Source organism: Vanessa tameamea, chromosome 5 (assembly GCF_037043105.1).
Source record: "Vanessa tameamea isolate UH-Manoa-2023 chromosome 5, ilVanTame1 primary haplotype, whole genome shotgun sequence".
NCBI lineage: Eukaryota > Metazoa > Arthropoda > Insecta > Lepidoptera > Nymphalidae > Vanessa > Vanessa tameamea.
This window is the reverse complement of record NC_087313.1, coordinates 11419761-11432194: the sequence shown is the minus strand read 5'-3', so window position 1 is coordinate 11432194 and position 12434 is coordinate 11419761. Positions and strand designations below refer to the sequence as shown.

At 32.1% G+C, this 12434-nt stretch overlaps 2 protein-coding genes across 2 annotated transcripts; one reads left to right on the top strand and one right to left on the bottom strand.

The window, feature by feature from the left end:
- Positions 1-179: 179 nt before the first annotated feature.
- Positions 180-5406, top strand: LOC113392490 (dynein light chain Tctex-type protein 2B-like). The gene is made up of 5 exons (XM_026628951.2): positions 180-271; positions 1143-1198; positions 1278-1404; positions 1996-2145; positions 4590-5406. Exons 2-5 carry the CDS (start codon positions 1180-1182, stop codon positions 4753-4755), a joined length of 462 nt encoding a protein of 153 aa, XP_026484736.1. The 5' UTR covers positions 180-271; positions 1143-1179; the 3' UTR covers positions 4756-5406.
- On the bottom strand, positions 639-9647 carry LOC113392489 (SET and MYND domain-containing protein 4). Its single transcript, XM_026628950.2, has 7 exons — positions 9168-9647; positions 8811-9006; positions 8381-8740; positions 7663-8304; positions 7368-7583; positions 7086-7209; positions 639-939 (listed from the first exon to the last, which is right to left on the bottom strand). The coding sequence occupies exons 1-7, from the start codon at positions 9490-9492 to the stop codon at positions 748-750; spliced, it is 2055 nt and encodes a 684-aa protein (XP_026484735.2). The 5' UTR covers positions 9493-9647; the 3' UTR covers positions 639-747.
- Between the last annotated feature and the right edge of the window lie 2787 nt (positions 9648-12434).

Genomic DNA, 12434 nt, shown 5'->3' with positions numbered 1-12434 from the left:
TGTACACTACATTTATATCAACATTTAAAATTACTTTTAATCTAATAATAAGTTTTTATCTTTTTATTTAGAGTTGTATACATCATTTACGATGAAATTGTTATTTTAGAATTCTCTTATTTTTATTTGCCATAGACTGTTAACAAAAGTTAAAAGTACTTGTTGTCCGTCGTCTCCGTGATCCATATTCCGCCTGTCAGTTCTCAGTACACAACTCTGTCGTCTACTTTACTTGTTGCCACTTGTTGCCATAGAAACGTTTTTAATTTAGGTTTGTATATAATTTAGTTTATATATTCATAATAACATTATTTCATATTATATTTTTTGTATATCTTTAGTATACAAGTAGTATGTAGTCAGTATAAGTATCTGCGCGTTCGATCAATATACAATTACATACTGACATATACGTATCTTTGTTATGTATTTATTTAATATGTAGTGGTATCCGTTATTTGTTTCAACATTGTTTGTATGAAACCAAAAAATATTAATATTTAAAATAATCAAAATATTATGTACAATTTTTTTCTCTCTATATTATGGATATTTTAATAAATGACAGAAGTTTTCATACTAGTGTTTATGTTATATTTATTGGTTGTATTTTTATTTTGTAAATTGAAAGATTTAACTATTTTATTATTGCTTTAATGTTTAAACTTTAAACACATTATCATCTAAGTTTTATTAGTAATATATAAAGTAGTTTTATTGTTATGCACACATAAATAAGAACAAATTTTAAACAATACTATAATTGCCTAAAGCTAGCATACAGCGTCTGAGGTCTTGAACACAGTCATAATAAGACTGATATGGTGGAGATAAGGTAGCATCATAGAGCTTTAACATCTCAATGAATTTCTTCATGGCTTCACCATATTTCCCTTCTGCCATTGCTGCACGACCAAGTTTGTACATAATCTCTGTGTCCTGGGCACGAAGCAAAAAAAAAAATTAGTTACATTTAGCATTACTTCTTTGTATTTGTACATGTATATAATTATTGTAATACACCTATGTTATTAAAATTAAGTGTAATGCATTACTCAATTCAATCCCATCTGGGCCAGTTAAAAATATCTATGGATTTATGCTGATTAATTTCACAACATATTGTTTATTTATTTTTTCAGTTCTTTGTACAAAACGAGCAACTAAACAATTTAAAAAATGGCTGATGAAGAAGAAGGTTTGAAATTAATTTGAAGTGCATTCAATTTGTTTTATTTTTAAAACGAATACATAAAATAATATTTTAAAATTTTTAGTTGTAGACGAGGAGCCAGAAGTAGCCCAAGCTGGAAGTGGTGATAGTGAAGCAGGACTTAGTCCTGTGGAAGCAGAGAAACCTCTTGCCCCACCCAAATATGAAGTTCGACCACGATTGGGTCATAAGTATGTATTTTCTTTATTAATTAGAGAGACTAATAATAACATAATAAACTATATTGTACTAAATTGATGATCCCTTCATCTATATCAATATTTTAAATATGGAGAATAACAATTAAGACAAAAAATATATAATATGAAAACTTATAGGTTTTAATGGTTGAGTGGCTTTTTTTAATTTCACATTAATCTGCAAAGGCTCTATAAAGTAAGTTATAATACCATTGTCTATTAGCTCTCTCTTGATATTTATAGTTATATTGTAGGCAGGTAGGTAATATTTATATAAAGATATTTTAAATTAATTTGTTTTTTTTTTTCGCACATAACAATGACTGTGCCCTCGCGGCACAATTAAAAGCCACATTAAAAAAAAATGTTTTTTATAACAATGTGAAAGGTCTTGTTTCTAATGCTGTCTAAATATTTCTGTGCTGCATTCTTATAAAGTAGAAATGATGAAAATGTGTGCCAGTAGAAAAACATACAAAGAGAAAATAGTACAGTATATAGTCATCGCCCATATCAACCTGGCGCCTTGTAAATTATATATACTGTCAATAATAGTAGAATTTATGTGCAATTAAATTATAGGTTTCAAGCTCAGAATGTGAAGGCGATAATATTATCAACAATGAAAGAGCAATTGACAGATCGCCAGTATCGAGCAGATCAAGCACCGCGTTGGGCTAAAATGATTTCTAACACAGTCAGGCAAAGAGTTCAAGATCTTGATATGAAGAGGTAACTTAGCTGTATCAACTATTTATTTCTTAATTCTCCAGTTATTTTACACTTTGACTTGTGTGAGTGAGTGTGTGCATGTGTGTTCTGCGATTTACGAGTTTTTTTTTTTATGGCATTGGTTGGCGGACGAGCATATGGGCCACCTGATGGTAAGTGGTCACCACCGCCCATAGACAAAAGCGCTGTAAGAAATATTAACCATTCCTTACATCACCTATGCGCCACCAACCTTGGGAACTAAGATGTTATGTCCCTTGTGCCTGTGATTACACTGGCTCACTCACCCTTCTAACCGGAACACAACAATACAGTGTACTGTTATTTGGCGGTAGAATATCTGATGAGTGGGTGGTACCTACCCAGACGGGCTTGCACAAAGCCCTACCACCAAGTAAAGTGAGTTGTATTTAGTGTTAAGTATTTTTGAAATAAATATATAGAAATGACCAACAATGCTCCAATATGAAATCTTTATTATGTTTCTAATCTACCCTAGATAGGAAGGATGTGGACTGATTATATTTTTAAAACAAATGCATAATAGGTAGGAAATGTTGGCGGCCAGATATGAGGTCGTAGATCCCGCTGGGCTGCAGATCACGATCGGTTCGACCAGGAATTTGATTATAAGCTTCCATTACGTTATTTAAAGCCTTTGTTGATGTGTTGCATTAAGTTGATATAACTGTGCAAGTGTGAAGAACGTAGAACTTTAAAAAATTCGACTTTAATATAATATATACATATTATATATGTTTCCGTGATGGTTCCGGATTTTCCGTGATGGTCCCGGATTTTCCGTGATGGTCCCGGATTAGAATAGGACCTCCCCAACTCTACCCGTGGGTGCCGTAAGAGGCGACCTTTTGTTCTATATGGATCAGAGAGTTGGGCTATAAAAGGGATGACTGAAAGACAATTGCATGTGGCGGAGATGAGAATGCTGAGAGGAATGTGTGGTGTTACGCGAATGGATAGAGTAAGGAATTAGTACATAAGAGGAAGTTTGAAAGTGGCACCGGTAACCGAGAAGCTATCTGGAAACCGGCTGTCTTGGTATAGGCATGTTATGCGGAGGAATGAGGACCATGTTGTGAGAAAGGTTTTGAGAATGGATGTGGATGGATATAGAGGTAGGGGACGACTCAAGAAACTATGGATAGATTGTGTGAAAGACGATATGGTTAGAATGAATGTTACTTGTGAAATGACGTCTGACAGAGAAGTATGGAAGAAGAAAACATGCTGCGCCGACCCCAAGTAAAATTGGCATAAGGGAAGGAGGATGATGATACATATATATGTAGATATACTAAAATACGAGTTTAATTGTATGTAAGTATAATATAATACGGCTTATAAAAATTGTTCAATTATTTGGAAAATAAATTGGGTACCTTCAGGTACAGACCTTTAAGTTCAGTTCTTACGCCTCGTATGTATTTTACGTTTTTTATTACGCATCGTTGAATTTATATCTTGTATGGTGTTTGTCTCTTCGCTTGAAGGTTGCTGGCACAGTAATCATCATTTATCATCGACGTACAATAAGTGGCGGTCGAGTCATTGAAACTCACCCGATGTGTAGTTATGTATGAGATGGAAACAATAAATGTATACTAAATTATGTCTTCCTGATCGATTTCGGTTACGACAACCATTCAAAAGGGTGATTCGCCAACGGAGCAGGATATTTTGTCATGCACAAGTGCGCTCAGAATGGCACAATCCAATGGAACGAAAAATCTCACTAGGCAGGAAAAATTGTAGACGCATGACGATGGCTTTACATACGTATTTCTCTACGAATCCGCTTCTACTGAGAGTTTCTTGACAATATTATTATTCGGTATACTACCGAGTCAACAATAAAATTGATTTCAAAATAAATTATTACAGTGTCGGACTGTCGAATTTGTTGGATTATAGAGTACTGCCTAAGACTATAGTCCAGATTATTTTTTACAATAGAATTTATTGTAATCCTATAAATTACATATCCAATGATAAGATTCTATATGTCCTCTGAAGTACCAATCATACTTCATATTGGCTGCAGCGCTATAACATGTAGTCAAATTAAAACTAAGCAATCAGAATCAATACAAAAAACGCGTCGAGCACAATAGTGATGGCGCGTACAAGTTGTAACCTGCTTACATAAGCGAAGATTGTCAAAAAAATATTCAATAATGTAAACAGTATAACAATTAACTAATAAATTAAGAATTGTACCCATATTTTCACGATGAATTCTAGCCCAGTAGAAGTGGTTTCACATGCGTTTTAAAATGACTGAACCCACTCTAAGATGATGAACCCACTACTGAGATACGTACGTAATGATTGGACTATTGGGCATTCCTGTAACCTAGAAGTAGTTTCTGCTTAAGCCACTAGATGTCGCAATAATGTGTAATTTTTTTTTTAAATATTTTCAGATACAAAATCCTCGTTCAGACAACCTTATTGGAGATGAAGGGCGCTGGCTTTAAATGCGGACAAAGATGCATCTGGGATCCCGAGACAGATTACTACACGGATGAATTGTTTCGCAACGATACTATATTCTGCCACACAGTCGTGTACGGCGTTTATATGTATTGACGTGTGTATATTACGAGAGATAATTATTATAATAAAAAGTAAATGAAGTATTAATAAGTAATTAGTCCTTTAAACCGACTACGGCGCAGCGAAGGAAGATAATGCATTTATGTGTGTGTGTGTTGTGTCAGGCTCTGTCTGATGTTGATTGGGCTATAGCTCAAGTCTGCAGAAATGTGGGTGCAGTGAAATATTTTTAAAAATCAAATATTGTTGTACCTGTATCTAAAGAATTGAAACGTCATGTATATTTTTAATTTTTTTTTCTTTTTTTTTTTAAATAAATGTAATGTATTTATAATAAATCTCTTTACAAGCTTTTATTTATTATAATTTATAATTGTATATATTATTATTAGATAGCCAAAATGGCCTGATTTAGCAGCCGAGTGCGGCTTGGAACCGTAATGTGCTATGCAAGTCTCGAGTGTTGGCTGGTGATATATATTTGGTGACTTCTTGCTTCTATGCAATGAATTAGCCCGTAGTCGGTATTCGTTAACTTTTTCATCTGTTTTCGATTTTTTTTATAGTATTAGGAACATGAAGCAAGTGATCTTGCATTATGATTTTTGTATTCTAGTCTTAATATTTTATTTAGTATCTACAACAGATACTTTATGTAGTAATAAACTAATCGATAATTTTAAATGGTCTTTTAATTTATTAAATAACGATTTTCGTTACGATACATATTGCTATTTTATTTATCAAGGAGTAAATTATTTAGTGTAGCGAAACAAGTAAATGTCCTACTTTAGTAGTTTTTAGTGCTTTATGTATAATTTTTATTTTCAATGGAAGTTTTTGAGATACTTCGATAGCGCCTTATCATTCAATTATGAAAAAAAATATTGTGATCATATAATACAAGTTATTAGTTTTTTTTTTTTTCGTTTCCACTAAGTGTGAATATTTTGGGAGTATTTCGCTTAAATGCTGGATGAACCAGAGTAATTATAGCATACATTAGTGCATCTCATGTCCCGAGGCTCCATTGACGGTGTAACAGTTGTGTGTTTTATATCTACAGGCGATGGTGACCTAATGATTCTAACAAAGGCAGTTCGCTCGTTTTATTTATTTTGGTTAAATTTTGTTGTTTTGACGCCGAAATGAGTTTAAATGAAACTAACATATTTGTTATTCTAATCCACGATAATTTCCTTACGGTATTTAATTTAACTCGCATGGATGTCACACTGCTGGTAAAAGGCTAGCTTCTCTTCAAAGGTGAAGATTTACTAGATGAAGTTTATTGCATCACTTTTAACCCAATGCGCCAATGCGGGCTGGTGAATACATATATTGCAGGATTTTTAAAGATGTAGGTTTTTCTTTCGATATTTTCCTTTACTATCTGTCACGAGGTGATTTATAGATACAACACATGAAAACTATTTCATGTGTTGTCTAAATCAGTAGTAAAAGTGGTCTCGTTAAAACAGCGAATATTGGTTATGATCTACTAGTGTTATTCCACGGGCAATGATGGCTTTTATAAACAAATTTAAATGTATATTTTGATTCTTGTATACCTTATTGGATTAGCAAATTTTTAATGTAGATTTATTCTTACCTAATTATTAATGGTTATATCGATTTGCAAGTTTGTATTTACATGTAATACTGATGACAATGTACAATAATTCCGTACCATTAAGCTGATTGTATGGCGGATCTATTAAATCGCTGATGAAAACCTGGTGCCTCTCCAGTTTATGCTTACTTTTGACAAGTTCTATAGATAACATTTACGAAGTTTTAAACTTTTATTACCAGGAAGTAAATAATATCTATATTTTTCCGTCTAGAAAGAACCGGCCATAATAAAAATTTATAAGCACATAAAAAATGTTCAGAGCTATTTCGGTTTAAAGAATTAATTTAATTTGCGGAAAATGTGTGTGACTAAAAATTTAACGCTTAATTTGAACGTTCTTGCTAACAATATATCAATTTAAACTCCCATGCTTCAGACATATTGGTGATACGCGCCAATATTTGTCCTCCAATTTTCAACGGTTTCGTAATTTAGTTTTCGTATGCGGATATTATTTTATATATACCTATTACATACATTATACACAAATGATATCATATAGTATTAAACTATCATAATAATTTTCCTATTGCATTTTGCTTGACAATAAAACCGTTTTTACTATGACTATTATTATGAAATAAGAGTTGTTATGCTCTAATTTATTTGTATTTTGTATCAATTATGTTTATTATGTGTGTGCGTTAAGTAATTTAACTGTTACCTTTTTTCCTTAAACCTGTTTCTAGGGAAAAGTTCGGCTACGTAATTATTGTCATTAACTTACTTGTAACGATTTTAATCCTCTTAGAATGTTGGTATATTGTTGACATAGACCACATTGCACCATAAATTCTTTGCAATCATAAGGCACTGGTACAACATTGGGACAAGGGCGATCAGAGTCGCATCTGAAAGAGGTTATATTTTAATTTAGAGAATCCACATACTTTTTTTTTTTACTTCAAATCTTTAAACTTACTATAACTTAAGCAAAAAATGCTTACACTTTATATACCTAGTATATATGTATTTTGCTTTTTTTAAAAAATGGAATTAGAATTCTTACTTGAATCTCATGTAATTTTCAGTCATCTCTGAGTAAATGGGCCAATTTTGTTCACAAGGTACACAGCTACAATCGAACCAATACTGATCTTTGAGTTCAGCTTGACGTTTCTGTTTTGGAACCGTAGTAAATATCGGTCCATAATTTTCGGCGACTTCTTGGCCTGCCTTTATATTTTTCACAGCACGTACAACGACGTAGGGACCGCAAAAATATCTGCAACACAGGTCAAAGTACTTGGAATGAGAATTTATATGAGTATTTTGTTTTAGATCTTGATACTGTTGTACTTTACCTTACGACTCCTGGGTCACAAGAGTGGTTAAACAGTGCGAGAGTTGGAAATACTGCACCTGCTAAAAATGTAGATTTTCCATCGTGTTTTATGATATATTGACCCACTTTCGGTTTGGGACAATGCAACTCAAATACCTCGTGCGCATTGAACTGAAGTATTTGAAGATTCTTTAAAATAAGGCTACCAAATAAAGCGATATCGTCGCTGTATATTTCTCCGATTTCCAATGTCTTAATATCATCGGGATCTATTTCTTTTTCTCTGTGTTTACCTTCGAAATAGCCGCTTAATTCTAAAAGTTTAAGTAGAAATATCGTCATTTGACATCTGTGAAGTAAATCTTGCTTTGTCCTTTTGTCTTCGTGTGCAACTAAGTGATATATATTTTTGTAATCGTCAGTTTTATATATCCCTGATGGCTTACTTTCTAAATCGTTGTATATTTGCGTAAAATACTCTTTCGGTTTTTGAGTGATCATTCTTAAAGCAATATGACAAGTTATAGAGCAACCTGATTTCCACAGGAGTGGCAAAATATGGCACTCGTATCCGTGATAAGATTGGATGGCGGTTTTTAAACAATTTTCGCTACAAAATATTACATTCGGACATTTCGGACAAGGTATGGGAATTGGACATCTGAAAATATTGAAATTCGGTTTTAAGGATAAACAATAAATAATATTAAATGAAATAATTGAGAAATTGAACTAACTTTATAAAACAGTTTTGACAGTGCGATTTGCAATATTCACCCAATAAAACGCCGCTATGAGGTTTTTCAACCAGTAAAATTTCGCCAGCCTGTATGTCTTTACTCGCTGTAGCAAATCTGCCCTTATCATTATCATAATCAATTTGAATAGCGTCAGATGCAGCTGGATATTGTGAGTTTTGTGTTCCAGGCAGCTTGGGTTTCGGTGGAGTTTTCTTTAATGATTCCGGATCTTTTGGATTCCCAGCCAGTACTAGCCCTTTATTCAAAACTTCTAACATGAGTTTTGCATCTGTTCTCAATTTTTGTCTTTTTTCTTTATTTAAATTGTTGGCTTCATCCAAAGCACTGATCGTGTCCCTGCAATTTGTATTTAGAAATATATATTTTGATAAAGTGAGCTGATATCATTAAAGTATCATGAACCTACTGGAAAGCCTTAATTGCTTCTTGGTTCCTTTTTAAAACGAGTAGGCATCGGGCTCTTCTCTCATAAACTTTATACCGTAAGTGACGTGGATAACCCAAAGAGAGACAACGTTGTATATCTGAAAGAGCTTCTTCAAACTGTTCCAAATGATTTAAAGCTGCTGATCGATTCGCATATACAATTGACAGCTCTTCACCTGCGAAACAATTTAAGATATTTTATTATTTATCCCTACGAAAGTTACATCTTTGTGATTAGCAAAAAAGAAACTAACCAAGTTCTTGCTATTTATGTCAGCATTTTAAAATATTTAGTTTCCATATGTTATATGATATGTTTGTTTATTTAGGTACTTACTCTCTTTCTGTGGCATAAACAATAAACTATGGTTATACAATTGTAACGATTTAATCCAATCGCCCTTTTGAACAGCTTTATTTCCTTCATCTTTGAGTGTTCGAGATTTTTCTAATTCCTTTTTAACTGGAAAATCACCTCCGACTTGAACTTCACTTACGTCAGTTGATAGGTCGTAATTCCTAATAAACGGCAGAGAGCTCAAGTAAGAAACCCGTTTTGAATTCGATTCTAAATTAGCAAAATTATTTCTTGTCACGTCGTCTATTGCGTTGTTTATGTTATCATGAAACTTCTTGAAGAATCCCTGAATATCTTGCGTCATGGTTCAGTATTAAGGCTTGGAATTTTGTTTTTCTTTAAATATTATTTAAAACCTGTTACAGCGATTTTTGTCAGGAATACATTTAATTTTAAGGTTAATCACTGTTTTAAGAAAGCCGGCTCAACGTGTCGACGACTGTTCTGTGTTTCTATTTTTATATTTAGAGCACTCGCCTGTTGATCGCTTCAGAACGATGTTCGGATCATTTCACGTTTACATCGTTAATTAAAATTACATAATACTTCTTCTAGTATTATCTAGTAACTGAAATTACAATCAAGACAGTATTATTAAATGCGAAGTGTACTTTAATATTATAGATTAACTGGATTTATTAGGTGGGTTTAGTATATATCCAATAATAATAACTTATATTTATTAGCTATTTATTTGTATATTTTATTTTACGTCAATCGGTGGAAAAATTATGTGTCATAAACTCATCTTAGTCGTTCTCGAAAATAGGAATCTCAATACTTAACAGTAATGGTATGTTTTTATATGACTGTATTAACATAAAGTGCCTTCAAATTGCGGTTTTATAATTATAAAGATAATGATTTCGAAGTATAAAATTGCTGCTAAAAACGTATATTGTTCTTTTTTTTACTTAATTTATGTCTGGCTGAGCATAACACTGGAACTATTGGTTTAGTTATCTACTTCATATAGAAGAACCTTTTATTTTTTAAGTCGACTAACAAAAGTACCTTTAATATAAAGAAAGATAGACAGAAAAAGTGGAAAATAACTCAAATGCTTAATTATTTTGACAACTAAAATAAATTATTTACATTTGAAGTTATATACAGTATACATTTTGCAAAATATACATAGTTGACATTAAACTATGAAACTATGTTAAATTGCTTACAAAACTTTAGTATTTTGGGTCTAAGGCTTAAGCTAAGTACGGCGTAAGTATGCGTTTTTTCATATTATAAAAAAGTATAGTTGCCATAGAATTTTAAAAGTCATTTGATTGTAGTCTTTTATTACAACAAATAACCTAGCTGTAAAAATTATAGCTCTAAGTAGTGAAGTCTAATCTCAGTTAGTGCACTCTTATTATCAACAACATAGTTATCTAATGGGACGAGCTCCTCGAATACGAAGAATTTCGTGAAGGTCAAGTCCATCCATCCATGAATCCTCCGGATCATCGAATAAAGCTGTAGGTACACCATAAAAGCAGGCTATTGGAGGTTTTTCCTTAATAATAAAAAAAATATAGACATTTTTTTATTCGGGTTGTAGGCCTTTTTTAAATTGAAATACTCGTGTATGTGTAACAAATTGCATTCACGTGTTTTGAAATTCACGCAGATAATTATTGAAAAAGACAAAGTTTCACTGTCATTTTATATTTTAATAGTGTAAGCCGATTTTTGTCACAGTGATTATGGGATGATAGCTGCAAATAAAAAATCGGTTATAGTCTCATTTTGAAGAGCTCCAGCCATAAAAATAAAGAGGATTCTTGATTGCAATTTATTAAATTTACATGAACTAATTTTAGAGAGCGGGAAAAAGTTACTAACCACATAGAAAAAGTTACTGGCGTTTTGGCTCTATATAAAAAAAAAAACAAATGAAAATCGCGCGAACAGGTTTATTCAGTTTACAATGAAATAAAATAAATAAAACCTGTCATAGGCTTCGAAATTTGTAAAAATCTGTTGAATAAACGAGCGTTGGACCCACTAGTAACTGATTAATTTCCTAACAATGTAAAGTATGATAGTTATTAAGTATATATGTATAAGTTCAATGGTAGATATTTGCTTTTGTTCTTTAAGCGAATAAGTTTTATTATTTGTCTTTTAAATCCGGCGCCTTTTACGCAATACCAATGTGTGCACAAGCGGATAGATATTAGAAATGAATAAGTAGGTACCGACTGTACCGTACACTTACTTTATTTTTATTAATATTTTGTTATTTCGTATTTCTATATATATATTTATTAATTTTATTTTTAATGTGTTTAAGGACGTGTCAGTATCAATAATAAATAATAAATTAAAGAGGATGTCATAAGATTGGTAGTTAACCGCCCCTGGATTCCGGCTCGATGCATTCTTATACGAACAATCAATTTTTTGGTACGATCTTTCTAGAATTTTCTGAGAGCGTTGACTCATATCAACAATGGCCCGTTTTTTCGTTGCGGAAAAGCCCAAACACGAAGGTATATTATACTTGTTTACAATTCAACAATTAATTACCTATTATTTAAGAGTACAAAAAGTAAAGTAGGAATACTATGTAAGAATACTGAATATTATATAATTACATATAAGTATTAGTCAGAATAAGTTTTTGTATCATAAATAAGCTAATAATACCATGTGGGGTATATGTTATTCTAGACTATAATCTATCTTCGTGCCAAATTTCATTCGGATACGTTCAGCCCTTTTGGTATGAATGAGTAACAAACAGCCATACATCCAAACTTATACTTTTGTAATATTAGTAAGATAATATGGATAATTATGGATTTCTGTGTAGGTTAGTGTTTGCTTTTTAATATATTAAATGTTATTTTAAAAAAAGTAAATTTTTAGATAGTTAAGTTTTTATTTCAGCATAGCTGTCGTTGGTTATTATTTAATCTAAGAAATTATACTGGTAACTAATTCCTTCATTTGCTGACACTGCCGATTCTGACTTTTAGATAAAATATATTATAATTGTACTTTTCGCATCGTAATTTTAACCAATATTATAAATGCGTCTGACTTTTTTTATTTGTCGCTTTTACTGATTATTATGAAATTTTGCTTACACGTTATGTGGGGTATAGAAAAGGGCCCACTACCAGAAGGAGAAAGAAGGTACCCACCAAAACCTGTGTACGGGCGACACGCGAGAAGAAACTATTTCGCAATAGAAACTAACTTAAGATTTCAGTTTTTGGATAGCGACTCTAACAACGA

What these genes read in the sequence shown, in the direction of transcription:
- LOC113392490 (XM_026628951.2), top strand. An exon ending in CGACCACGATTGGGTCATAA is followed by an intron (nt 1,405 to 1,995) that starts GTATGTATTTTC and finishes ATTAAATTATAG; the next exon opens with GTTTCAAGCTCAGAATGTGA. An exon ending in CAAGATCTTGATATGAAGAG is followed by an intron (nt 2,146 to 4,589) that starts GTAACTTAGCTG and finishes AAATATTTTCAG; the next exon opens with ATACAAAATCCTCGTTCAGA.
- LOC113392489 (XM_026628950.2), bottom strand. Translation starts at nt 9,492, where the DNA reads ATGACGCAAGATATTCAGGGATTCTTCAAGAAGTTTCATGATAACATA. An exon ending in GAAGCAATTAAGGCTTTCCA is followed by an intron (nt 8,741 to 8,810) that starts GTAGGTTCATGA and finishes TACAAATTGCAG; the next exon opens with GGACACGATCAGTGCTTTGG. An exon ending in TGTGACCCAGGAGTCGTAAG is followed by an intron (nt 7,584 to 7,662) that starts GTAAAGTACAAC and finishes CCTGTGTTGCAG; the next exon opens with ATATTTTTGCGGTCCCTACG.